This window comes from Aethalodelphis obliquidens, unplaced genomic scaffold (genome assembly GCF_003676395.1).
Source record: "Aethalodelphis obliquidens isolate GAN/ISIS:26980383/991018 unplaced genomic scaffold, ASM367639v1 scaffold11, whole genome shotgun sequence".
Taxonomy (NCBI): domain Eukaryota; kingdom Metazoa; phylum Chordata; class Mammalia; order Artiodactyla; family Delphinidae; genus Aethalodelphis; species Aethalodelphis obliquidens.
The window spans coordinates 29,764,929-29,785,978 of NW_020837955.1; the positions used below are offsets into that span (position 1 = coordinate 29,764,929).

General features: G+C 38.5%; 1 protein-coding gene across 1 annotated transcript in view; it reads left to right on the forward strand.

The window, feature by feature from the left end:
• Positions 1–693: 693 nt before the first annotated feature.
• Positions 694–21,050, forward strand: part of TDRD1 (tudor domain containing 1) — a 35,598-nt gene continuing 15,241 nt past the window's right edge. The window contains exons 1-12 of the mRNA XM_027113122.1: positions 694–955; positions 3,106–3,164; positions 7,558–7,702; positions 10,336–10,441; positions 10,938–11,001; positions 12,171–12,275; positions 12,500–12,682; positions 13,195–13,338; positions 13,896–14,064; positions 15,820–15,906; positions 16,681–16,848; positions 16,968–17,075. Of these exons, the coding sequence (XP_026968923.1) occupies positions 694–955; positions 3,106–3,164; positions 7,558–7,702; positions 10,336–10,441; positions 10,938–11,001; positions 12,171–12,275; positions 12,500–12,682; positions 13,195–13,338; positions 13,896–14,064; positions 15,820–15,906; positions 16,681–16,848; positions 16,968–17,075 (1,600 nt within the window). The remainder of the gene's footprint in view (positions 956–3,105; positions 3,165–7,557; positions 7,703–10,335; positions 10,442–10,937; positions 11,002–12,170; positions 12,276–12,499; positions 12,683–13,194; positions 13,339–13,895; positions 14,065–15,819; positions 15,907–16,680; positions 16,849–16,967; positions 17,076–21,050) is intronic.

A 21,050-nucleotide genomic window follows, 5' to 3' on the forward strand; every position in this document is an offset into this window, starting at 1 on the left:
ACAAGTTACAATTTATGGAAGCCCAGCTGGACATTATGAAACAGAGGACTTGGGAAAAACAGACCAAACCGGAATCAGCTGAGGCAAATTGTGAAGGATGACTAGGAAGGAAAGGGTTGACCAGGTGGATGAGAGAATGAGGGCATTCTGGGGACCTGGTTCAGCATAGTCAATGACATAGCAGAGCAACAAGTAGAGAAGGATAGAGGGATTCTGAGAGGCTAGACAGGTAGGGGATGACCTGATCTAAACACTACCCCCTATTGTATTTCACCATTAAGTTGTAGGCTTTAGGTTGGAAATACTTCGTTTAAAACTTGATGGTCCTTTTCTCATGTTGTTTCCAGAAGCTTTTTAAAGTAAGGAATGGTGTCGAATCCAGAGATAACTCTTTTGATGTCTCTTGATTTGCCCGTTGTCGAATTCTGTTAAACTTGGAGTTTGTACTTAAAGAATCGTTCTTTTCTTGTGCCTGTAGAACAGGCTTTGATATCATGGTTACAGTTACATCTGCTTTGGAATCGTTGATGAGAAAGAGCTGTTACATAAAGAGAAATCACCTGGCCCTGCAGTGCTTCTACTTTGGGAATTAAAAGTTGCCTTTTAATACATTTCTTCCCTTAGACTTCTGTGAATGTTAAATTGCCGCTTAATATGATGTCAAGAAATAATTTGGAGGCATCTAGCTGTAAAATGACAGAGCCATTTAATTTTGAGAAAAATGAAAGCAAGCTTCCACCGCATGAGTCTTTAAGAAGTACCGGAGGACATCCTAACCATCCTAATTTCAGGTTGAAAAGCCCAGAGAATGGAAATAAAAAGAAAAATTTTTTGCTTTGTGAGCAAACCAAACAGTATCTGGCTAGTCAGGAAGACAATTCAGAATCTTCAAACTCTAATGGCATCAGTGGAGAAGTGGCTGGATCCAAAGGAGACAGGACGATGCTGCCAACAGGTGAGTAAAACCTGTAGGCTTAATACTACTTGATTCTGATGGTTTCTTCGACTTATCGAAAGTATGTGTAACTATACACCAGTGTGCTATTAACAGAACAGCCAAATGGCTAACTTACAGGATTTGCATATACATATTAATTTAGAAGGAAAAACCAGATGCCAAGTAGCTACCTTTGGCTACATTAATCACAGAAGGATTCCTGAGGAGAAAGTGTCCACAGACAAGCCTCCCTCCTCCCCACCTGCCCCAATCCAGAGACATACTGGGAATGTAGAAAGCAAACACTCTGGCTTTTTATGGATGTTCTAAAGATTGGCCGTATTCTAAAAATACTATGCAGATTTTATGCATGTAATAGCTCACAAAGGTATGTCTAAGACATTAACTTGTTTCATTTGATTTTTTAAATCATTCCTTTAGTCTTAATTCTAAAAATCTGCTTTTTAAGGAGACTGGGGCCTGGTGGAATTAGCCTCTGTGAATGTGTATGAGATGTGATCCTTTAATATTATGGTGATGTAGTCCTCAGAGTATGGCCCTTGGGCCTCTGGAGTCACAACTATTTTCCTAATAATATTAAAACATTATTTGCTCTTTTTCACTGTGCTGACTTTATGCTGGTGGTGCAAAAGCAAAGGTGAGTAGACTCTGGCACCTTGTTAACTTGCCTTTAGCAGAGGTACCAGCTTGGGCTAGTGGTCATTGTTTTTCATTTTCATGCCCTTGCAGTTAAGACAAAACAACCCAGATGGGTCAGTTTTACTTAAGAATGCCCTTGATAAAGCAGTACAAATTTATTAGTAAGTCTTGAGCCTTGTGTACAGGTATTTTTAGTGTTTTGTTTAACAAAATGGGAATTGCTCCTAACTTTTGCTGCTTACTGAAGTATGAAAAGCATGTGTGTGATTGAGTTGTGAGCTGAATGGAAACTTTTTTTCTTGGAATGTCATTTTTAATTGAAAAGAATGACACACTGTGGTCATTCGGGCTTAGATATCTGGCAGTCATTTTCTCAAAAATGGACAAAGTGAGCCTGTCTCGTCAAAGAAAACAGCTGACAGTATTTTGTTGCTAATGATAAAGTGCAAGCTTTCAAGCAAAAATGAGAATTTCAGGAAATGTGTATCTGCCACTCTGAGCTTGACAGCTTCCCAATACTTAAAAGACTTTTCTGGTGAGATGCATGGTGATATTAACACATAAGGTTTTTCGGTACTGTCTTATGAAATGTGTCAACATTTGGAAGATCTGCATAACTCAGGAGTTTCTCAATCTTTTCCTGAAGACCAATGCATGATGCTCTGTAGTCCTGCATGGGTAAAAATCCATTTAAAGTGCAAGATAAATCAATGGATTCTAATATAACAGTATGAAAAGTTTATTGATAACGGTTTTAGATTCCACATTGCAGCTAACCCTTAAACTACCACTTGAGTTTTGGGGTGAATTAAAGGAGAATATCCACAGTTACCTGAGAAGGCCATAAAATACTACTCCTATTTGCAACCATGTATATGTGTGAGGCCAGATTTACTTCACAGTTAAAGCAACATATCATAACAAATTGGATTCAAAAGCAGATATGAGAATCCAACTATCATTGGTTAAGCCAAACATTAAAGAGAGGTGCAAAAATGTAAAACAGTGCCACTCTTCACACATTTTTTTTTTTTTGCTTTGGAAAATAGTTTTTAAAAAACCATGTCAACATGTAATGCAGTTATTATTTTTAAGTAAATATATTTAAATGTTTAGTTTTAATTTCAACTACTAGTATTTGAAATTTCTAATACTTAGTTTTAATTTCTAATAATGCTAAATATTGATAGTTACAAGCTATGTAAACAAAAGCTCTTTGAGGTCCTCAGTAATTTCTAAGGGTATAGAGTCTGGAGTTCAAAAAGCTTGGTAACTTGTTGCCTTCGTGAATGGAGAAAAGTTCACAGTGAGGTATATAGTAGTCAAGGAAATTTCAAACAAATCCTTTTTTTTCATTAGGAAAAGTAGGATGTTACTTATTTATAGTGTAGCTTTAAGGTCATTATGGTATAGCTTTATTATCTGAATGTTACCTAATTATGTTACTGTACATTTTCAGGAATAAAGTAATATTTGACTTTTATTAGGCATTATGTTTTACATCCCAGGTAACTCTGTGTCACCATTAAATGTTGGAAATAATTCACCACCCAAAGAAGTAAATAGTGTAAGTTACTTATTTTTTTTCTATTTTGTGTTTTTGGATAAAAAATTCTAAACATGTTTTTATATCGTGTTAATGAAGAATTACTCTATTTGCGGGTATTGTTCAAGGTCAGACTGTCTTATCTCTAGCCTAGTATCTTTTTAAAAATAAAATTCAACTTTTTCTATTTGGGTAATTATAGATTGACCTACAGTTGGAAGAAATAATAGAGATTCTTTGTAGCTTTTACCCAGTTGTTTCCTATGGTAATAAGCTGAAGAGCTATAGTGTAATATTACAGTCAGGCTATTGACATAATACAGGCAAGATACAGAACATTTCCATCACTCGAAGGATCTCTTCTGCACCTTTTTATGGTCACATCCACTTCCCTCCTGCCCCTACCCCCTTCTTAAGCCCTGGCAACCATTAACCTAATCCATATTTCCAAAATGTTGTCATTTCAAGGATGTTATATAAATGAAATCATAGAGTATGTACCTTTTGGGATTGGATTTTTTTCATTCAGCATAATTCTCTGGAGATTCACCTAGATTGCTGTATGTATCAATAGTTCAGTGCTTTTTATTGCTGAGTAGTATTCTGTGGCTTATTTAAACATTCTCCCATTGAAATACATCTGGATTGTTCCCAGTTTCTGGCTATTATAACTAAAACTGCTGTAAACATTCATGTGTAAGGTTTTATGTGAACATGAGTTTTTAATTTTTGTTTTTGCTCTAGGATAAATGCCCAGGAGTGCATTTTTGGGTCATATAGTAGTTGCATATTTAGTTTTTTAAGAAGCTGCCAAAGTGTTTTCCAGAGTGGCTATACCGTTTTACATTCCCATTGAGAATGTATGAGTGATCCAGATTCTCTGCACCCAGCATCCTCACCAGCATTTGGTGGTGTTACTATTTTTAGTTTCCCTATTGTCACATTTGTGTAGTGATAGCTCATTGTGGTTTTGTTTGACTAATGGCTAATGATAAACATCTTTTCATGTGCTTATTTGCCATCTGTGTATCCTTTTTGGTGAAATGTTCTCCATGTCTTTGTCCATTTTCTAATTTGGATTGTTTATTTTTTTACTGCCAAGTTTTGAAAGTTCTTTATATATTACAGATTCTAGTGCTTTGTCAAATATGTGATTTACAAATATTTTCTCCCAGTTTCCGACTTGTCTTTTTATTCTCTTAACAAGATGTTTAGCAGAGCAAAAGTTTTTAGCTAGGTCCTGGTCAATTTTTCCTTTTATGGATTAGACTTTTGGTGTCAAGTCTAAGAACTTTTTGCTGCTATAGATGCAGAAAGTTTTGGGGTTTTTTCCCCCCAAAGTTTGTAGTTTTATATTTAAACTTGTGGTCCATTTTGAGTTAATTATGTTGTGAGACTTAGGTTGAGGTTAATTTTTTTTTGGCTAGGGATGTCCAATTGCTGCAGCACCATTTGTTGAAAATGTTATCTTTCCTCCACTGAATTGCTTTTGCACTTTTGTCGGAAATTAGCTGGGCTAATTTGTGTGGGTCTATTCTGGATTCTCTTTTCTTTTCCACTGATCTATGGGTCTTTCCCTCCACCAATACCACACAGTACTGGAGCTATGATGGTCAGTCTTGAAGTTGGGTACAGTGATTCCTCCCACTTTCCGTTTCTTTTTTCAAAATCATTTAATCTAGTTTCTTTCCTTTCCAGTATACATTTTAGAACAATCTTGTTTGTATCTACAAAAAATCTTGCTGGAATTTTGATAGGAATTGTATTAAGCCTGTATATCAATTTGAAAATTGTTGACATCTTTGCTGTGGTGAATCTTCCAATTAACACAATCTGTCTCCCAATTTATTTAGATATTCTTTTATTTCTTTCACTTTGTGGTTTGCAGTTTACCAGCGGTGCACGTTTTGTTAGATTTACACCTAAGTATTGTTTTTTGAGTGATTGTAAATGCTGTTATATATTTTATTTCATGTGTCCTCACGTTCATTGCTAATATATAAAAATATGGTTGATTTCACATGTTTATCTTATATCCTGTGACCTTCCAGGAGTCACTTATTCTAGGAATTTTTTTGTAGACTGCTTGCAATTTTCTACATAGACAATTATATCATCTGCCAATAAAAGACAGTTTTATTTCTTCCTTTTTAAAATATATGGTTTTAATTTCCCTTTCTTGCTTTATTGCACTGACTAGAACTTCTAGCATTATGTTAAGAGTGGTGACAGTGGACATATTTGTTTCCAAACCTAGGGGGAAAGCACTGAGTCTTTTCACTGTTGAGTATAATGTTAGCTATAGAATTTTTGCAGACGATCTTTATCAAGTTGATGAAGTTTTCTCTATTCCTACTTTTCTGAGAGTTTATATCATGAATAGGTATTGAAATTTTTAAGATGCTTTTTCTTCATCCATTGATATTGTTGTGATTTTTTTTCCTCCTTTAGCCTGTTAGTTTGGTGGATTGCATTGATATATATTTTTTTAATTTAACCAGTCTTGCATCCCTGGAATAAGCCCCAGTTGGTCATGGTGTATAATTATTTTTTATATGTTGCTGAATTATATCTGATATTGTTTCGATGAGGATTTTTTACATCCATTTTCATGAGAGAGGTTGGTCTGTGATTTTCTCTTTTTTATTGTCTTTGTATAGTTTGGGTATCAAGGTAATATTAGTTTTCTGGAATAGAGATTGTATAGAGTTGGTGTTAAATAATTCTTCTTTAAACATTTGGTAGTATTCTCCGGTGGTAAAAACCATATGGGCTTGGGGATTTATTTTTGGGGGAGTTTTAAAATTATGATTCAGTTTCCTTAATATTTATAAGGCTATTCAAATTATCTATTTCATATTGTGATAATTTGTGATTTTTCAGGAATTGGTCCATTTTGCTTACATTGTGAAGTCTACATAGAGTTGTTCGAAGTATTCCATTATCATTTTTATATCTTCATGGTCTGTAGTAATATATCCCTTATTTCATTCCTGATATCGGTAATTTCTGCCTCTGATTTCTTCATTGTTAGTCTTGCTAGAGATATATCAATTTTGTTAATCTTTTCAGAGGACCAGGTCTTGTTTCACTGATTTTTTTCCTCCAAGTTTTTATTTTTAATTACATTGATTTCTGCTTTTATCTTTATCGTTTCCTTCCTCTGCTTGCTTTGGGCATGTTTTGTTCTTATTGTTTAGGTTCTTGAGATGAGAACTTACATTATTAATTTGAGACTTTACCTCTTTTCTAGTATGTGACTTTAGAGCTATAAATTTCTGTCTTGGTGATACTTTGTGTCCCACAAATTTGATATGTTGTATTTTTATTTTCTTTTAGTTCAGTGTATTTTTAAAACATTTCCCTGAGACATCCTCTTTGACTCATGCATTATTTAAAAGTGTATTGTCTAGTTTCCAAATGTTTGGAGATTATCTGTTCTCATTCTGTTACTGATTTCTAGTGTAAGTCCATTGTGGTTGAATAACACCGTCTGTATGATTTAAATTCTTTTAAATTGGTTGAAGTTTGTTCTATAGCCCAGGATGTTCTTGGCTGGACAAGGGTGGGAGTTCAGCTTCCCAGCATCCTTACTGCTCCCCCCGCCCCCATATCCTCTCTACTTAACACGAGGTGGAGGGAGGATTGGAGGTGGAAGGGTTTGGAGACACTCCACTCATTACTATTGAATGGTGGTGGAAAATCCTGACTGTCCACTAGGTTTCCTCTTAACACCACCCCAATGGTGCTGGTAGTTGGGGGGCATGGGGGACACTCTTTATTGCCAGGCAGAAGTCCATGCTCCCCATGCAGTTTCCACAGGGAGACCCCACGAGGATGAAGTGCTGGCTCCCTACTCTGTTGGCCTTCTCTGATACCACCCAAGTGGGAGAGAGGGGCACCTCACTGTAGCCTGGTGAAGGTGGAGGTCTAGGCTCCCTAGTCTACCTTTGCTGGTGGGATGGGGCCACAGTTTTTTCTGCGGCAACTGTCTGGAGTAGAGCGGTTACTGATAAAGTTTTTCTGTCTGGCTGGGCCATCTCTTTCCTGGTCTTTTGGCTAGAGAGAGCAAGCGAGCAGGCTTTTTGTTGGGGCTTTTATCGTCTGTGCCTTTGGGTGTTTCTGACTTCTCCAGCACCGCATCTGAGATATATGAGGCAGAATAAAAACTCTGGGGACTCACTGCCATGTCCTTCTCTGGGTGCCAAGTTCCTAGCCTGTCTGCTGCCTTCCTTCAGTGTCACTGTATGTTTATTTTATATATAAGTCCAAGGTTTTTAGTTGTACTTAATGGTAGGAGTAAGGGAAAGTACATCTATCTTGTCTTCTCGGCAGAGGAAATCCCAAGTCTAATATTTAACAAACAAAACATTATTACCAAGTTTTAATACTGCTATTGCTCTTTTCTTAATAGAAGACTAGCAATAATATGTCTCCTGCAAAATCAAAAAAAGTACACAAGTTGGTTGAGAGTTCCTTGTCCATAAATGATCCAGCACTCTTCAGCTCATTAGGACCTCCTCTTCGGTCGACAACTTGCCATTGCTGCGGTCTGTTTGGTAAGCATATTGCTCTCAGATGCCTGTTGGATTATTCCTTTACACATTTGAAAAATATTTTTATTATGTAAAACATTACATATAAACAGAAGAGTATATATAAATCATATACCCATTTCCCAGCTTCAACAGCTGCCAACATCCTACCATTCTTGTTCATCCATGCCTTTTTTTTTTTTTTTTTTGCAGTACGCGGGCCTCTCACTGTTGTGGCCTCTCCCGTTGCAGAGCACAGGCTCCGGATGCGCAGGCTCAGCAGCCATGGCTCACGGGCCTAGCTGCTCCGCAGCATGTGGGATCTTCCTGGACCAGGGCACGAGCCCGTGTCCCCTGCATCAGCAGGCAGACTCTCAACCACTGAGCCACCAGGGAAGCCCCATGCTTCTTTATTTGATTATTTTTTATACTTTTTTTGAGATAAAACATACTTGCACTGAAAGGCACAAACTCATAGCCCAATCAAGATGAAGAATACTTCCATCTTCTCAGAAAGTTCCCTCATGTCCCTTCCCAGTCACTATACCCCCTAGAGGCAACCACTGTTGTTGTTTCACCATAAATTAATTTTACCAGTTACAGAATTTCTTGTAAATGGAATCATACAGTATAGACTCTGTGGGAAGCTTTTCCTGTTCAGAAAATATTTCTGAGTTTAATCCATGTTTTTGCGTGTACATTAATTTTTTTGTTCATTGCTGAGTAGCATTTCATTACATGATATCACAGTGTGTATATCTGTTCTGTTGAACATTTCGCTTGTGTCCAGCTTTTGGCTATTATGAATAGAGCTCTCTACACGTTTTTGCATAAGTCTTTGTGTGGACGTATGTTCTCGTTTCTTTTGGGTACAAACCTAGGGGTAGGATTGCTGAGTCAAAAGGTAAGTGTATGCTTAACTTTATAAGAAAAAGCCAAACCGTTTTCCAAAGTAGTTGTCCCATTTTGTATTCCCACTGGGAGTGAGTTCTGGTTGCTCCACATCTTTGTCAACATTTGGTGTTTTCAGTCCTTTTAATTTTAGCCTTTCTCATGGATGTGTAGTGGTATCTCCCTGTGGTTTTTTTGTTTTGTTTTGTTTTTTGCGGTACGCGGGCCTCTCACTGTTGTGGCCTCTCCCGTTGCGGAGCACAGGCTCTGGACGCGCAGGCTCAGCGGCCATGGCTCATGGGCCCAGCCGCTCCATGGCATGTGGGATCTTCCCAGACCGGGGCACGATCCCGCGTCCCCTGCATCAGCAGGCGGACTCTCAACCACTGCGCCACCAGGGAAGCCCCTCCCTGTGGTTTTAATTTGCATGTCCCTCATGATCAATGATCTTGAGCAGTTTTCCTGTGCTCACTGGCTATTTGGATATTTCGCTTCTTTTTTCCAATTTCTTTTAGAGTGGAGGCATTTGAGGCCAGCCTGATTTCGTTGTTTCTTTATGTGTTTTTTGTTTTGTTTTTCAGATAACTTGTTTTCCTCTACCTGGAAACTGATAGGTTTTTTTTTAAACTTCATTTCAAAAACTTACTGGGTTTTTCTAGGTGTGATTCTCCTTGTTGGTTTTTGTCTTGTTATTTTTAAATGGCACGAGGTGAACCTCATCAGACTGTGTTTGCACATGTCTGTTTTCACCACCGCGGATTTTCTGTTCCCTTTGATTGTTCCTTTTATATCGTGTGTTCTGGGTTCTGCTTTAGGAAAGTCAGTTGTGTTTCCAGTCTGTCTGATAACAGCCAGGGTTCTTGGCCTTCCCCAATCAATAGAAGTGGATCAGAGGACAGGCAAGAAATTCAGGCAAGGCTTTATTGGGGCAGTAGGGGGAGTGAGAACAAACAGCAGTTTCTCTTGCTTGCTCACTCCCTGAGTAGGGGGTGAGCTTGTTGCTTATATGGGGTGAGGGTAGGAGTGTGTCCAGGGGTCAGGCCGGCGGGGTGACTTTAGGCGGTTTGCCCACCTAAGATGATATGGTGCGCAGGGGGCATGCGCAGTACCCTGCTTTTCCTCCCAACCTCCTGGTTTTGCTCCTGGCTCGTCAAAAGTGGCAGTTGGGTTTTTCTGGTCTCTTGGTATGTTTTGTCCAGAATTTGCCCCAACTGCACATGCACGCAGTTATCTTTAGTCCCATATGGTTTCTTTGTATTTTGTGGCTCGAGGAGAGGTGTGTCCAGGTGCAAGCACTGCGGCAAAGGGTCGCAGGTCCCAGCCTGTCTCGTGTCCTCCTTCTCTTTTTCATCTTGGCCCCCTTTCTCTGCAGTTCAACGGAGCTTTATAAATTCAGTTTGTTTGTTTGTTTATTTTTGCGGTACGCAGGCCTCTCCCTGTTGTGGCCTCTCCCGTTGCGGAGCACAGGCTCCGGATGTGCAGGCTCAGCGGCCATGGCTCATGGGCCCAGCCGCTCCGTGGCATGTGGGATCCTCCCGGACCAGGGCACGAACCCGTGTCCTCTGCATTGGCAGGCGGACTCTCAACCACTGCGCCACCAGGGAAGCCCTATAAATTCAGTTTTAACACCTAATCATAAACAGCATAATCCTCTTCACATATTCTCCTTGATATGATTAATAGAATGACGTCTTTGAAACGGTCTCGTTCCTGCCAACAAATATTTGCAATAAAACATTGGTGGTGTCATGGGCTGTGTTCTGTAGGGCCGCTGAGGTGCTCACAGTGCAAGCAGACGTACTACTGCTCTGTCGCATGCCAGAGAAGGGACTGGGCAGCCCACAGCATCGTGTGCAAACCTGTTCAGCAGAAGTAAGTGTGATTTTTTTTTTTTTTTACATTCATTAGAGAATATTTTAAAATACGGGTTTTTTTCTTTTTTTGGTAGTATAAGGATCAAATCAGGTAAGCAGGCCATAACTATGTAAAAGTTGCTGCTTTTTACTTTTTTATTTAAGTATAACATAAAGTATACAAATCTGAAGTGAACAGCTCTACAATTTTTGATCCCCAAAACTCTGTTTTAAGTAATGTAGGTATTTTCTCCATTTTGCAGATAGGGAAACTGAGGCTTGGAGATTGTGGCTATCTCCCTTTCATTAGGTGGCTTTTGGAAGAAGCACACCTGTGCACAGGGCAGACCCTTGCATAGCCAGCATGGGGTTGTTTTACTTTGTTACTACTGTGATTCTTTCTGGAAGAAGCTGTTTTGTTCTTTCTGGATTTTGTTGAGAATTTAACATTATTGTGGCCCTTACTTTTAATTGGTTCTGTGCTGTAAGTATTATAATTGGTTGCTTTATTTCAGTTTCCACAAACTTGAAGATAATAAATCACCTTTTGAAACAAAGAACATGGAAGTGAAAAAAGAGGTATGATATACTTACTTTCTCTTTGCCTTTAGAGTGAATTTTTAATGAATCCCTTTATTTTGAAGTAAGAGGACCTAAGCTAAATAAAATATTTATGACTTATTTCTCCATTTCACCAGTGTTTGTTTATTCCTGTTGAATAAATCTGTACACCCTAGTGATAGATTTGGTGAGCGTTGGGGGTCTATGAGAACTGTTTATGCCCAGCTTTTTCCAAAAAGGACTTGAGATGGCCGTGTCTCGCTGTAGGTGGACTACTGAGAAAGTTGTCTCTTTGTAGTCCCTGCGTGCACATGCTCTCTAGCTTTGTGTACTGGATTCTAATAGGGCCCTGTTATCTAAGGAGCACTTTTTCCTGTTAATACCTTTCTTCCATGTAGCTAACTGTATAGGGTAAATCATTTGCAATCTGGAAAGTATCAGTGATGTCCAACTCATATTTTATAGGTAAATTTTAGCTTTCTCTAGCTGGTCCTAGCTTCTACTTTAAAAAAAAAAAATCCATTCCTATAAAAATGTTAACAAGTGAAAACTTAAAACACGACCCTCCCCGCCCCCTTTTTTAAAAAATAAACTCAACATTGCCATCACCATCATGGCCTGATTCTCGGGTGATCCCAGTGCTATGCACACTGCCTATGGACGGTACGTTTTAGTGACTCTAGAAGACGTATGTTATTTCTCTACACCCTCATTCAAACCTGGGAGTCAGGCTGTTTTGACCTCGGTTCTAGCAAATAGTGGCCATGGTATCATTTATTTTATTTTATGTTATTTTTAATTATTTATTTTTTATTTATTTATTTTTGACTGCATTGGCTTTTCGTTGCTACACGTGGGCTTTCTCTAGTTGCGGCGATTGTGGGCTACTCTTGGTTGCGGTGCACGGGCTTCTCATTGCAGTGGCTTCTCTTGTTGCAGAGCATGGGCTGTAGATGCACAGGCTCAGTAGTTGTGGCTCACAGGCTCTAGAGCGCAGTCTCAGTAGTTGTGGCCCACGGGCTTAGTTGCTCTGCAGCAGGTGGGATCTTCCCAGACCAGGGATCAAACCTGTGTCCCCTGCATTGGCAGGTGGATTCTTAACCACTGTGCAACCAGGGAAGTCCGGCCATGGTATCATTTAAACATGTGCTTGTAAGTAACTCACTTAATGTGTTTTTTCAAACCAGAGTGACTGTCCTGTTGGAGTTACTAAAGAAATAGCCATTTGTGCTGATAAAATAATGTTTTCTGATTTGAGAAGCCTACAACTCAGGAAAAGCATGGAAATAAAGGTATTTGTTGTTTAATTTCCATAGACAGAGATCCAAAGAACTGTAGATTTTTATTTCCTTGTTTCCTGTGTTTGAGTTTATAAGACAGCTCCAAAATACAACTGAAATTGATAAAGATTGCAAAAACTTGTCTACAGTACTTTTTGTATCTTGTTATAAAGCTTTACAAAATTAACATTTGCTTTGTTCTCAGTGAGTTATTGCAACTTTTTTGTCTTTGAAAGGGTATAGTTACTGAATTCAAACACCCAGGTGACTTTTATGTGCAGTTACATTCTTCAGAAGTTTTAGAATACATGAACCAACTGTCTGCGAGCTTAAAGGAAACATATGCAAATAAGGCACATGAAGAAGATTATATTCCTATAAAGGGGGAAGTTTGTGTTGCCAAGTACACTGTCGATCAGGTAACCCCTAATGAAATATTTAACAAGACATTTTAATTTACTTTGGTCCTATCAGCTTGACACCAGAGCTTTTAATGATGCATTAGATGGCTTGAGGTGAGACTCTGGTCACACTGCTATTTCTCTTCCTCAGTCAGGAGTCCACATCTGTTTGCTTACTTCCTCCCTGCCTGAGGCCACTCCAGCTCTGCATGTAGGCTCCTCAGTTGCTGGGTACAGAGTGATTGCTAGTCCTAGAGCTTGTGTTTATTTGTGTAGCTGAGGCATTAGTGTGTCACAGAGTCCGCTGGGCTAGAATAGCCTGGGAATTGTTGTGTATATTAAAGCATCTAAAATGGACAAATTTGGGGATTTCTGAGCCAGATTCTTAGGAAATTAAGGTAACTTGTTCATAGAGTATCTCAGAACAGAACAGTAACTTTTCCTTTGCATGTTCTGTAGATTGAGAGTTTTTAAACCTAAGATTGTAAAATGCTGTTTAGAAGCAGAATACCGTTATATTTCACTTTCAGACCTGGAACAGAGTAATAATACAAGATGTTGATGTACTGCAGAAGAAGGCACAAGTCTTATATATTGATTATGGAAATGAAGAAATAATTCCAGTAAACAGAATTCACCAACTAAACAGAAAAATTGACTTGTTTCCTCCTTGTGTAAGTCTCTTTTACTTTTTGAATTCCTAATAGCATCCCAAAGGAGCTGTTTTTAATGTTTTGATGGACATAATATTTGCGTGTTTGTTGCCATGGTTATTATGAGAAAGGACCTATTGGTGTATCTTTTACTATGTAGAGAAACAATCATGGACTTTCTTGGCTCCATTTTATTAGGCATTCCTTAGTTAAGTACTGCCTCAGGTAGGAAACTTAGCATTTTTAGGGACATCTTATCAATCTGCTCTTTAAAAACAATCATTTTTATATTTATTACATTATTTGGAAGCAACTTAAATTTATGTGTAATTGAAGGATAATAACCATCCTTTGGTTGATTTCTCAAGCTTAAAGTCCCAAAAGGAAAAGCATTGTGGATAGAATATCAAGAGAGACAAATAATTATTCATAAAATTGTTTATTGGATTAGTACTTGAAGATTTTTGATGAATATTCAGCATGAAATACCTTGTCTTTAAAAAAAATCTTTGCATAATTAATTAGAAAAAAGTCACTTTCAAATACTAATTTTTAGTAACTTGTGTAAAATCTTTCAGGCCATAAAATGCTTTGTAGCCAATGTTATCCCAGCAGAGGGGAATTGGAGCAATGATTGTATCAAAACTATTAAATCACTGTTAATGCAGCAGTACTGCTCTCTAAAGATTGTGGACATCTTAAAAGAAGTGATTTCCTTTGCTGTGGATGTTATGCTGACAAGTTCAGGTAAGATCTGAATCTTTCTTTTTTTTTTTTTTTTAAATTTTATTTATTTATTTATGACTGTGTTGGTCTTCGTTTCTGTGCGCAGGCTTTCTCTAGTTGTGGCGAGTGGGGGCCACTCTTCATCGCCGTGTGCGGGCCTCTCACTGCTGCGGCCTCTCTTGTTGCAGAGCACAGGCTCCAGACCCACAGGCTCAGTAATTGTGGCTCGCGGGCCCCGTTGCTCCGCGGCATGTGGGATCCTCCCAGACCAGGGCTCGAACCCGTGTCCCCTGCATTGGCAGGCAGATTCTCAGCCACTGCGCCACCAGGGAAGCCCTGAATATTTCTTTTTAAATGGAGCACTTAATATGTTATTTAGTGCCCACCTGTTACTCAGAGAAGAAATAGAAACATGAAGTGAGACCAAGTAAGCCCCACTCTGGAGTCATTCAGATTGTGACAGGAAATATGGCCTTGGCTCTGCTCTTGCAGTTGGCAGTTTATCAAAGACAAGGCACAAGTTTATAGAATTTGGTACATTAAAAGGCTAGATCAGACTTATTATGGGAAAACTCTAGTATCTTTTTAATACAGCCATTATAATATCCCTGATTTCTACTCATTTACTGGAAAAATTCAGGAATTTTTCTGTGAATTTGTCCATCCTTACCATCAGTGCTTTTTCTTTGAACAACCTTCACAGAACTGCATTTGGTTAGCATTAAGCCCATAAGCACATAGTATTTAAGTTGTGGAAATGGAAGCAGTTTGGAATCCTGTTCTTCCTTTATGGCTTTGTACATATTTAAAAAGTGACTTCTGACAGTGTGCTTATAATTGCCTCTTGGTTTCCAAGGTATTATTACTCTTCTATTGCTTGAGACCCATCATTGGTTGATTACTTGGTAGAAAATTCAGTTAATCCTGTTGTGAAATTGAGTATAAAATCTCTGTGTTTTGTTTCTTTGCTATGTATGTTCCATGTTGTGACTTGAGCTTTTGGATACTGTTTGAGGGAACTTGAAGTTTATATGGCTGCTGGTTGACACTTGATTCAGCCATACTTTATGTCTGAGATGAAGTAGTCTTATGTCTTAAATTTATTTTTTCTTATAAATGGTGGTCATTCTAAGCATGCCAGTGAGGTGGTAACTAAATCTTCCATGTTATTCATCATTTTTAAGTGAAATATTTTTATTAAATTTTTTGTTAAGTGATGATGGGGATTTTGACTCAATTTTTTCTAATAAATTTATTTATTTTTGGCTGCATTGGGTCTTTGTTGCTGCAGGTGGGCTTCCTCTAGTTGCAGCGAGTGGGGGCTACTCTTTGTGGCGGTGCATGGGCTTCTCATTGCGGTGTCTTCTCGTTGCAGAGCACAGGCTCTAGGTGCGCGGGCTTCAGTAGTTGTGGCACACGGGCTCGGTAGTTGTGGCTTGTGGGCTCTAGAGTACATGCTGAGTAGTTGTGGTGCACAGGCTTAGTTGCTCCGCGGCATGTGGGATCTTTCTGGACCAGGGCACGAACCCGTGTCCCCTGCATTGGCAGGCAGATTCTTAACCACTGCACCACCGGGGAAGCCCTTTGACTCAATTTTTAAAGCTGAAAATTAATAAACTATATTTTGCACATAGAAACTGAACTAGTAAAAAATATGCTGGTGTGCGAATAGCTATAATCTTTAAATCATGTGATTCATTTCTTTTGTATTTATTCTTTTCCTCTAATACTTAGTATAATATCTCAATGGAAATATGTTCTCTTAATTACTTTTAGGAAAATTCTTAGACCATGTGCTCATAGAAATGGGATATGGCTTGAAACCCAAGGGACAAAATTCTAAGAAGCCAAGTGCGGATTCAAGTGAGTATACAGATTAATATTGAACAGTGTAGTGATTTTAGTTATTGAAGAAGTTATTGTCTCTTGTCTGTATTCCTCGAGTACTGCCTATATGAAATCCCTGAAACATCAATCTTGGGTGAGACAGCTCTGCTGAACAGTTCTCAGGAGTTTTTTTGGCCATCTGGAGGAGAAAACTCAATACTTACTGGTCTAAAAGTTATCACGGTTGAAATTGTAAATGATGGTGGTGTCCTAGGGAGACTGTAAAGTGAGAGAAGTGAACCTGAGCTTACAGTACCAAGGGAGAAGCTGTGTTGGGAGAGGTGGAAAGAGAACAGGGAAAATGTTGCCAGAATAACAGAAGAGTAAATGTTCTGGGAAGGAGTCATCAGCAATAATAAATGCTGCAAAGGGGTCCAGTGGAAGGAACAAAATCCTCCCAGCAGTATCTGCTTCACTAAGGCACTGTGGAGGTGCCTTCAGGGAGGGTATTCTGTGGGCAGTTATACGCCCACATAGAGAAGAGATTATAAAACGGTGGCAGGATCGCAGAGTGCAGTGGGGGCCCTGGGAAGGGCACCTGACCCAGATTTGGAGGAAAGCCTTTCACAGTGACATCATACTGAGCAGGAAATACTCAAGTTGCTGGGAGATTTGGGAATATGTTCTGGGAAAAAAGACCAGCATGTATGTATTAAGGCCTAGAAGTGTGAAAGAGCACAGTTAGGCCTGAGAAACTGGAAAATTGGATTAATGAAACCAAAAAGGCTTATATTTCTGCTTTTTGATAAGGTGATCTTGAAGATGTCAGGAAAATCACAGCTGAAAACAAAATTGTTATAGACAGAAGTGGCCTAATCCCCAAAGTGTTGACTTTGAACGTAGGTGATGAGTTTTGCGGTGTGGTCGCCCACATTCAGACTCCAGAAGACTTCTTTTGTCAACGACTACAAAGTGGGCGTAAGTAAATCTTGATTTGTGTGATCAATATAACATACATCAAGAGACTCAGCATGCAGATATGCAGATAATGTGTAAACTTGTATTTCTTTAGTTTAAGATGTGATCTGTATCCACAGATAAGCTCGCTGAACTTCAGGCGTCACTTACCACGTACTGCAGTCAAGTGTCTCCACGCTCTGATTTTTATCCAACCATTGGTGATATCTGCTGTGCTCAGTTCTCTGGTAAGGAAAAGAGTATTATTGAATTTTTTACTTACAATTAAGTACCAAGAAATGAACCAATCTTCGTTTTGCGTTGATGGCTGCATTTGAAGTTTGAGTAGTGCACCAATTATGTTTTTAAGTATATCCAATTAAACTGAATCCAAGTGTGTAAGGGAGGAGGAGGACCTGTAAATGCTGCGGGGGTGGGGGTGATGGAGGTTTTTATTTTATCAGCCCTTTAGTTCTGGAGACTGATACAGACATTTGTTTATATCAGTGTGGGAATGTGGAACCTCCCAGGGTCATGTCTTGGCCAGTTTTCTTTGGAACAGCAAGAGTGTCTGGAGGCACATAGCTGTTGTGGCCCGGCCTCTGTAGCTGCACAGATGATGACCCTGTGATGACCGGGTTCAGTTCTCTGCTGAAGGGAGGACCAGTGGCCTCACAGGAGGGGAGAGACAGGTAGGCCTCCGGTAAATCTATGGCTTGGTTAGTGGAGTCTGGTTGACTCATACTGCCAGGTATTCTAAAATTGATCAAGACCTAATGGATTCACTCACATGACCAGGACATGTTCCCTTGTCCTAATGAGTTAACTGTCCACTAGAGGGATTAAGCACTTAATAAAGAAATAATGACAAGCATACAACATGAGTTACCTAGAAAGGGATGAATAAAGGTGACATTTCAGGAGTTGAAAGCTTCTGATAAGGAAAAGTAGGAATGGTGAATAAGCATGCATAGTTCAGTAAAGCTTGATGTTACATGAAAATAGAATCTATAAATGACCATCTAAATTGAGGAGGAAAAATTTTTGTGTATATCTACATTGGAAAAGCATTTCAGATTGAGTCTCTCCTATTTTTAGAGGATGACCAGTGGTACCGTGCCTCTGTTTTGGCTTATGCTTCTGAGGAATCTGTACTGGTCGGATATGTAGACTATGGAAACTTTGAAATCCTTAGTTTGACAAGACTTTGCCCCATAACTCCGAAGTTGTTGGAATTGCCAATGCAAGCTATTAAGTGTGTGCTGGCAGGTATGTAATTTTTATAGTTTCTGTATTCTTAAAATATTGAAACCTAAAGTTAAGAGCATTAGAATTGAAATTAAACTAGTGAGTAGATCAGGGAATGTGTTTAGCTATAACTTACCTCAGTACAAAAACAATCCTTAATGGAACATTTAGGAAATACAGATGACTATTTTGCTATCGGTGATAAAATGAAGTTGAATGTACCTGTGTTTATGAAGTTGAGTATTCTTTTTTGTTATTTATAGATCCTGCATTATCAATACATATCACAGAAGCCTGTCAATTGCATGAATTAGGGGGAAACTGCTTTTGAAAGCAAGAACATTAACGATCATATGCTTAGAAATCACTGTATATGTAACATGTCCCGCTTGGAGCAGGAGCTTCTTTCCAGTGTAAAAGATTAGCTTCTACAACTTTTCATTCACATGCACCAGAATTTAACTAGTATCCAGTTATCAGAAGGATATTTCCAAGTTTCTGCTACTAGCAGTGTTCTTTTAACTACATTTTTTAGCCTATCCAAGATCATATCCTTAGGAAGAGGTACAAACTACTGTGTATAAAATAAGTAAGCTATAGGGATGTATAGTACAGCACAGGGAATATAACCAATATTTTATAATAACTTTAAGTGGAGCATAATCTGTAATCTACAAAAATACTGAATCACTGCATTGTACACCTGAAACTAATACAGTATTGTAAATCAAATATACTTCAATTAAAAATTAATGATCTTTTTTAAAAAACTAATTTTTAAAAACAGATCATTTCCTTGGGATAGGTTGCAAAACGCACTTACATTTGCAAAAATACCGCCTTAGGTGGAATGGAGGTGTCAGTGGGTATGCTTTTCATGTTTGTGATACACATTATGATTGTTCCCTAGAAAAGGTAGAACTAGTTTACACACCTACCAGAAACGTAGTAGGGAGTCAGTTCCTTGACACATTGGTGTACCAAATATTGGGTGGGCCAAAAGGTTCGTTTCGTTTTTTCCGTAAGATGGCTCTAGTAGCACTTAGTTTTCTTTAACTTCACTCGAAACAATTTTGTTAGATTGTATGTGACAGCTGTCATATCAGCGTGCATTTAAAAAAAGACTTATCAAAATTGGTGAATTTTTGTGTAGCCATTTTAATATTGAAGGTGGAAGAAAAACAACTTTTTTGGCATATTATGCTTTATTCTTTCAAGAAAGGTAAAAATGCAACTGAAATGCACAAAAAGATTTGTGGAGAAGGTGCTGTGACTGATTAAATGTGTCAAAAGTGGTTAGTGAAGTTTCGTGCTGGAGATTTCTCTCTGGACGATGCTCCACGGTTGGGTAGACCAGTTGAAGTTGATAGCGGTCAAATCAAAAAACAATAATTGAGGACAATCAACGTTATACCACGCGGGAGAGAGCTGACATATTCAAAATACCCAAATTGAGTGCTGAAAATCATTTGCACCAGCTTGGTTATGTGAATCGCTTTGATGTTTGGGTTCCACATAAGTTAAGCGAAAAAAACCTTCTTGACCATATTTCCGCATTCGATTCTTTACTGAAACGTAATGAAAACGTTCCGTTTTTAAAACAAATTGTGACGGGTGATGAAAAGTTACTGTACAATAATGTGGAACGGAAGAGATCATGGGGCAAGCGAAATGAACCACCACTAACCACACCAAAGGCCAGTCTTCATCCAAAGAAGGTGATGTTGTGTACGTGGTGGGATTGGAAGGGAGTCCTGTATCAGGAGCTCCTTCTGGAAAACCAAAGGATTAATTCCAACAAGTACTGCTGCCAGTTAGACCAACTGAAAGCAGCACTCAACGAACAGCATCCAGAATTACTCAATGGAAAACGCATAATCTTCCATCAGGATAACGCAAGACCACATGTTTCTTTGATGACCAGTTAAAAACTGTTACAGCTTACCTGGGAAGTTCTGATTCATCTGCTGTATTCACCAGATATTGCACCTTCAGATTTCCATTTATTTCGGTATTTACAAAATTCTCTTAATGGAAAAAATGTCAGTTCCCTGGAAGACTGTAAAAGGTACCTGGAACAGTTCTTTGCTCAAAAAGATAAAAAGTTTTGGGAAGATGGAATTAAGAAGTTGTCTGAAAAATGACAGAAGGTGTGGAACAAAAGGGTGAATATGTTGTTCAATAAAGGTCTTAAGTGAAAATGAAAAATGTCTTTTATTTTAAAAACTGAAGGTACTTTTGTCCTGCCCAATAGATATTTCTGGATTGTTTCATCTTGGCCAATTTTGATAAGCTAAAAACTAAATCATTTTAATTTGCTTCATTACCAGTGAGACTGGATGTTTTTTCATAAGTTACTTGGCTCTTAATTTTATGAAATGACTTGGTATAACTTTGGGGTTGTTGATTTGTAAGTGCCCTTTCAGTAAATGCTACAGATGTTTCAGACGTCAGTATTAGTGACCGGTGTTTCTTCCTGGATTGTTTTATACTTTTGTTTGTGATTTTGTTAACAACCTTATTGACATATAATTTATATACCATAAAAGTCACTGTTTTAGGGAATTCTCTGGCAGTCCAGTGGTTAAGACTCCGCTCTTTCACTGCCAAGGACGTGGGTTTGATCCCTGGTCGGGGAACTAAGATCCTGCAAGCCGCACAGCCAAAAAAAAAACAAAAACAAAAAAAAAACAGTGTTTTAGGTATACAATTCAGTGATTTTTAGTAATTTACCGAGTTGTACAGCCATCACCATAATCCACTTTTGGAATATTTCCATCACCCCACTGAGATCTCTTGTGCCCATTTATATATAGTTAATCCTAGCTTCCTAGGCAACCATTAATCTACTTTCGGTCTTCTAGATTTGCCTCTTTGGACATTTCGTGTATCAATGGATTTATGATGGTTTGTTTACATAGAAATATAGAAGCGTTTTACAGACGTTTTCTTTATAATTTTGCCTTCATTTTCAT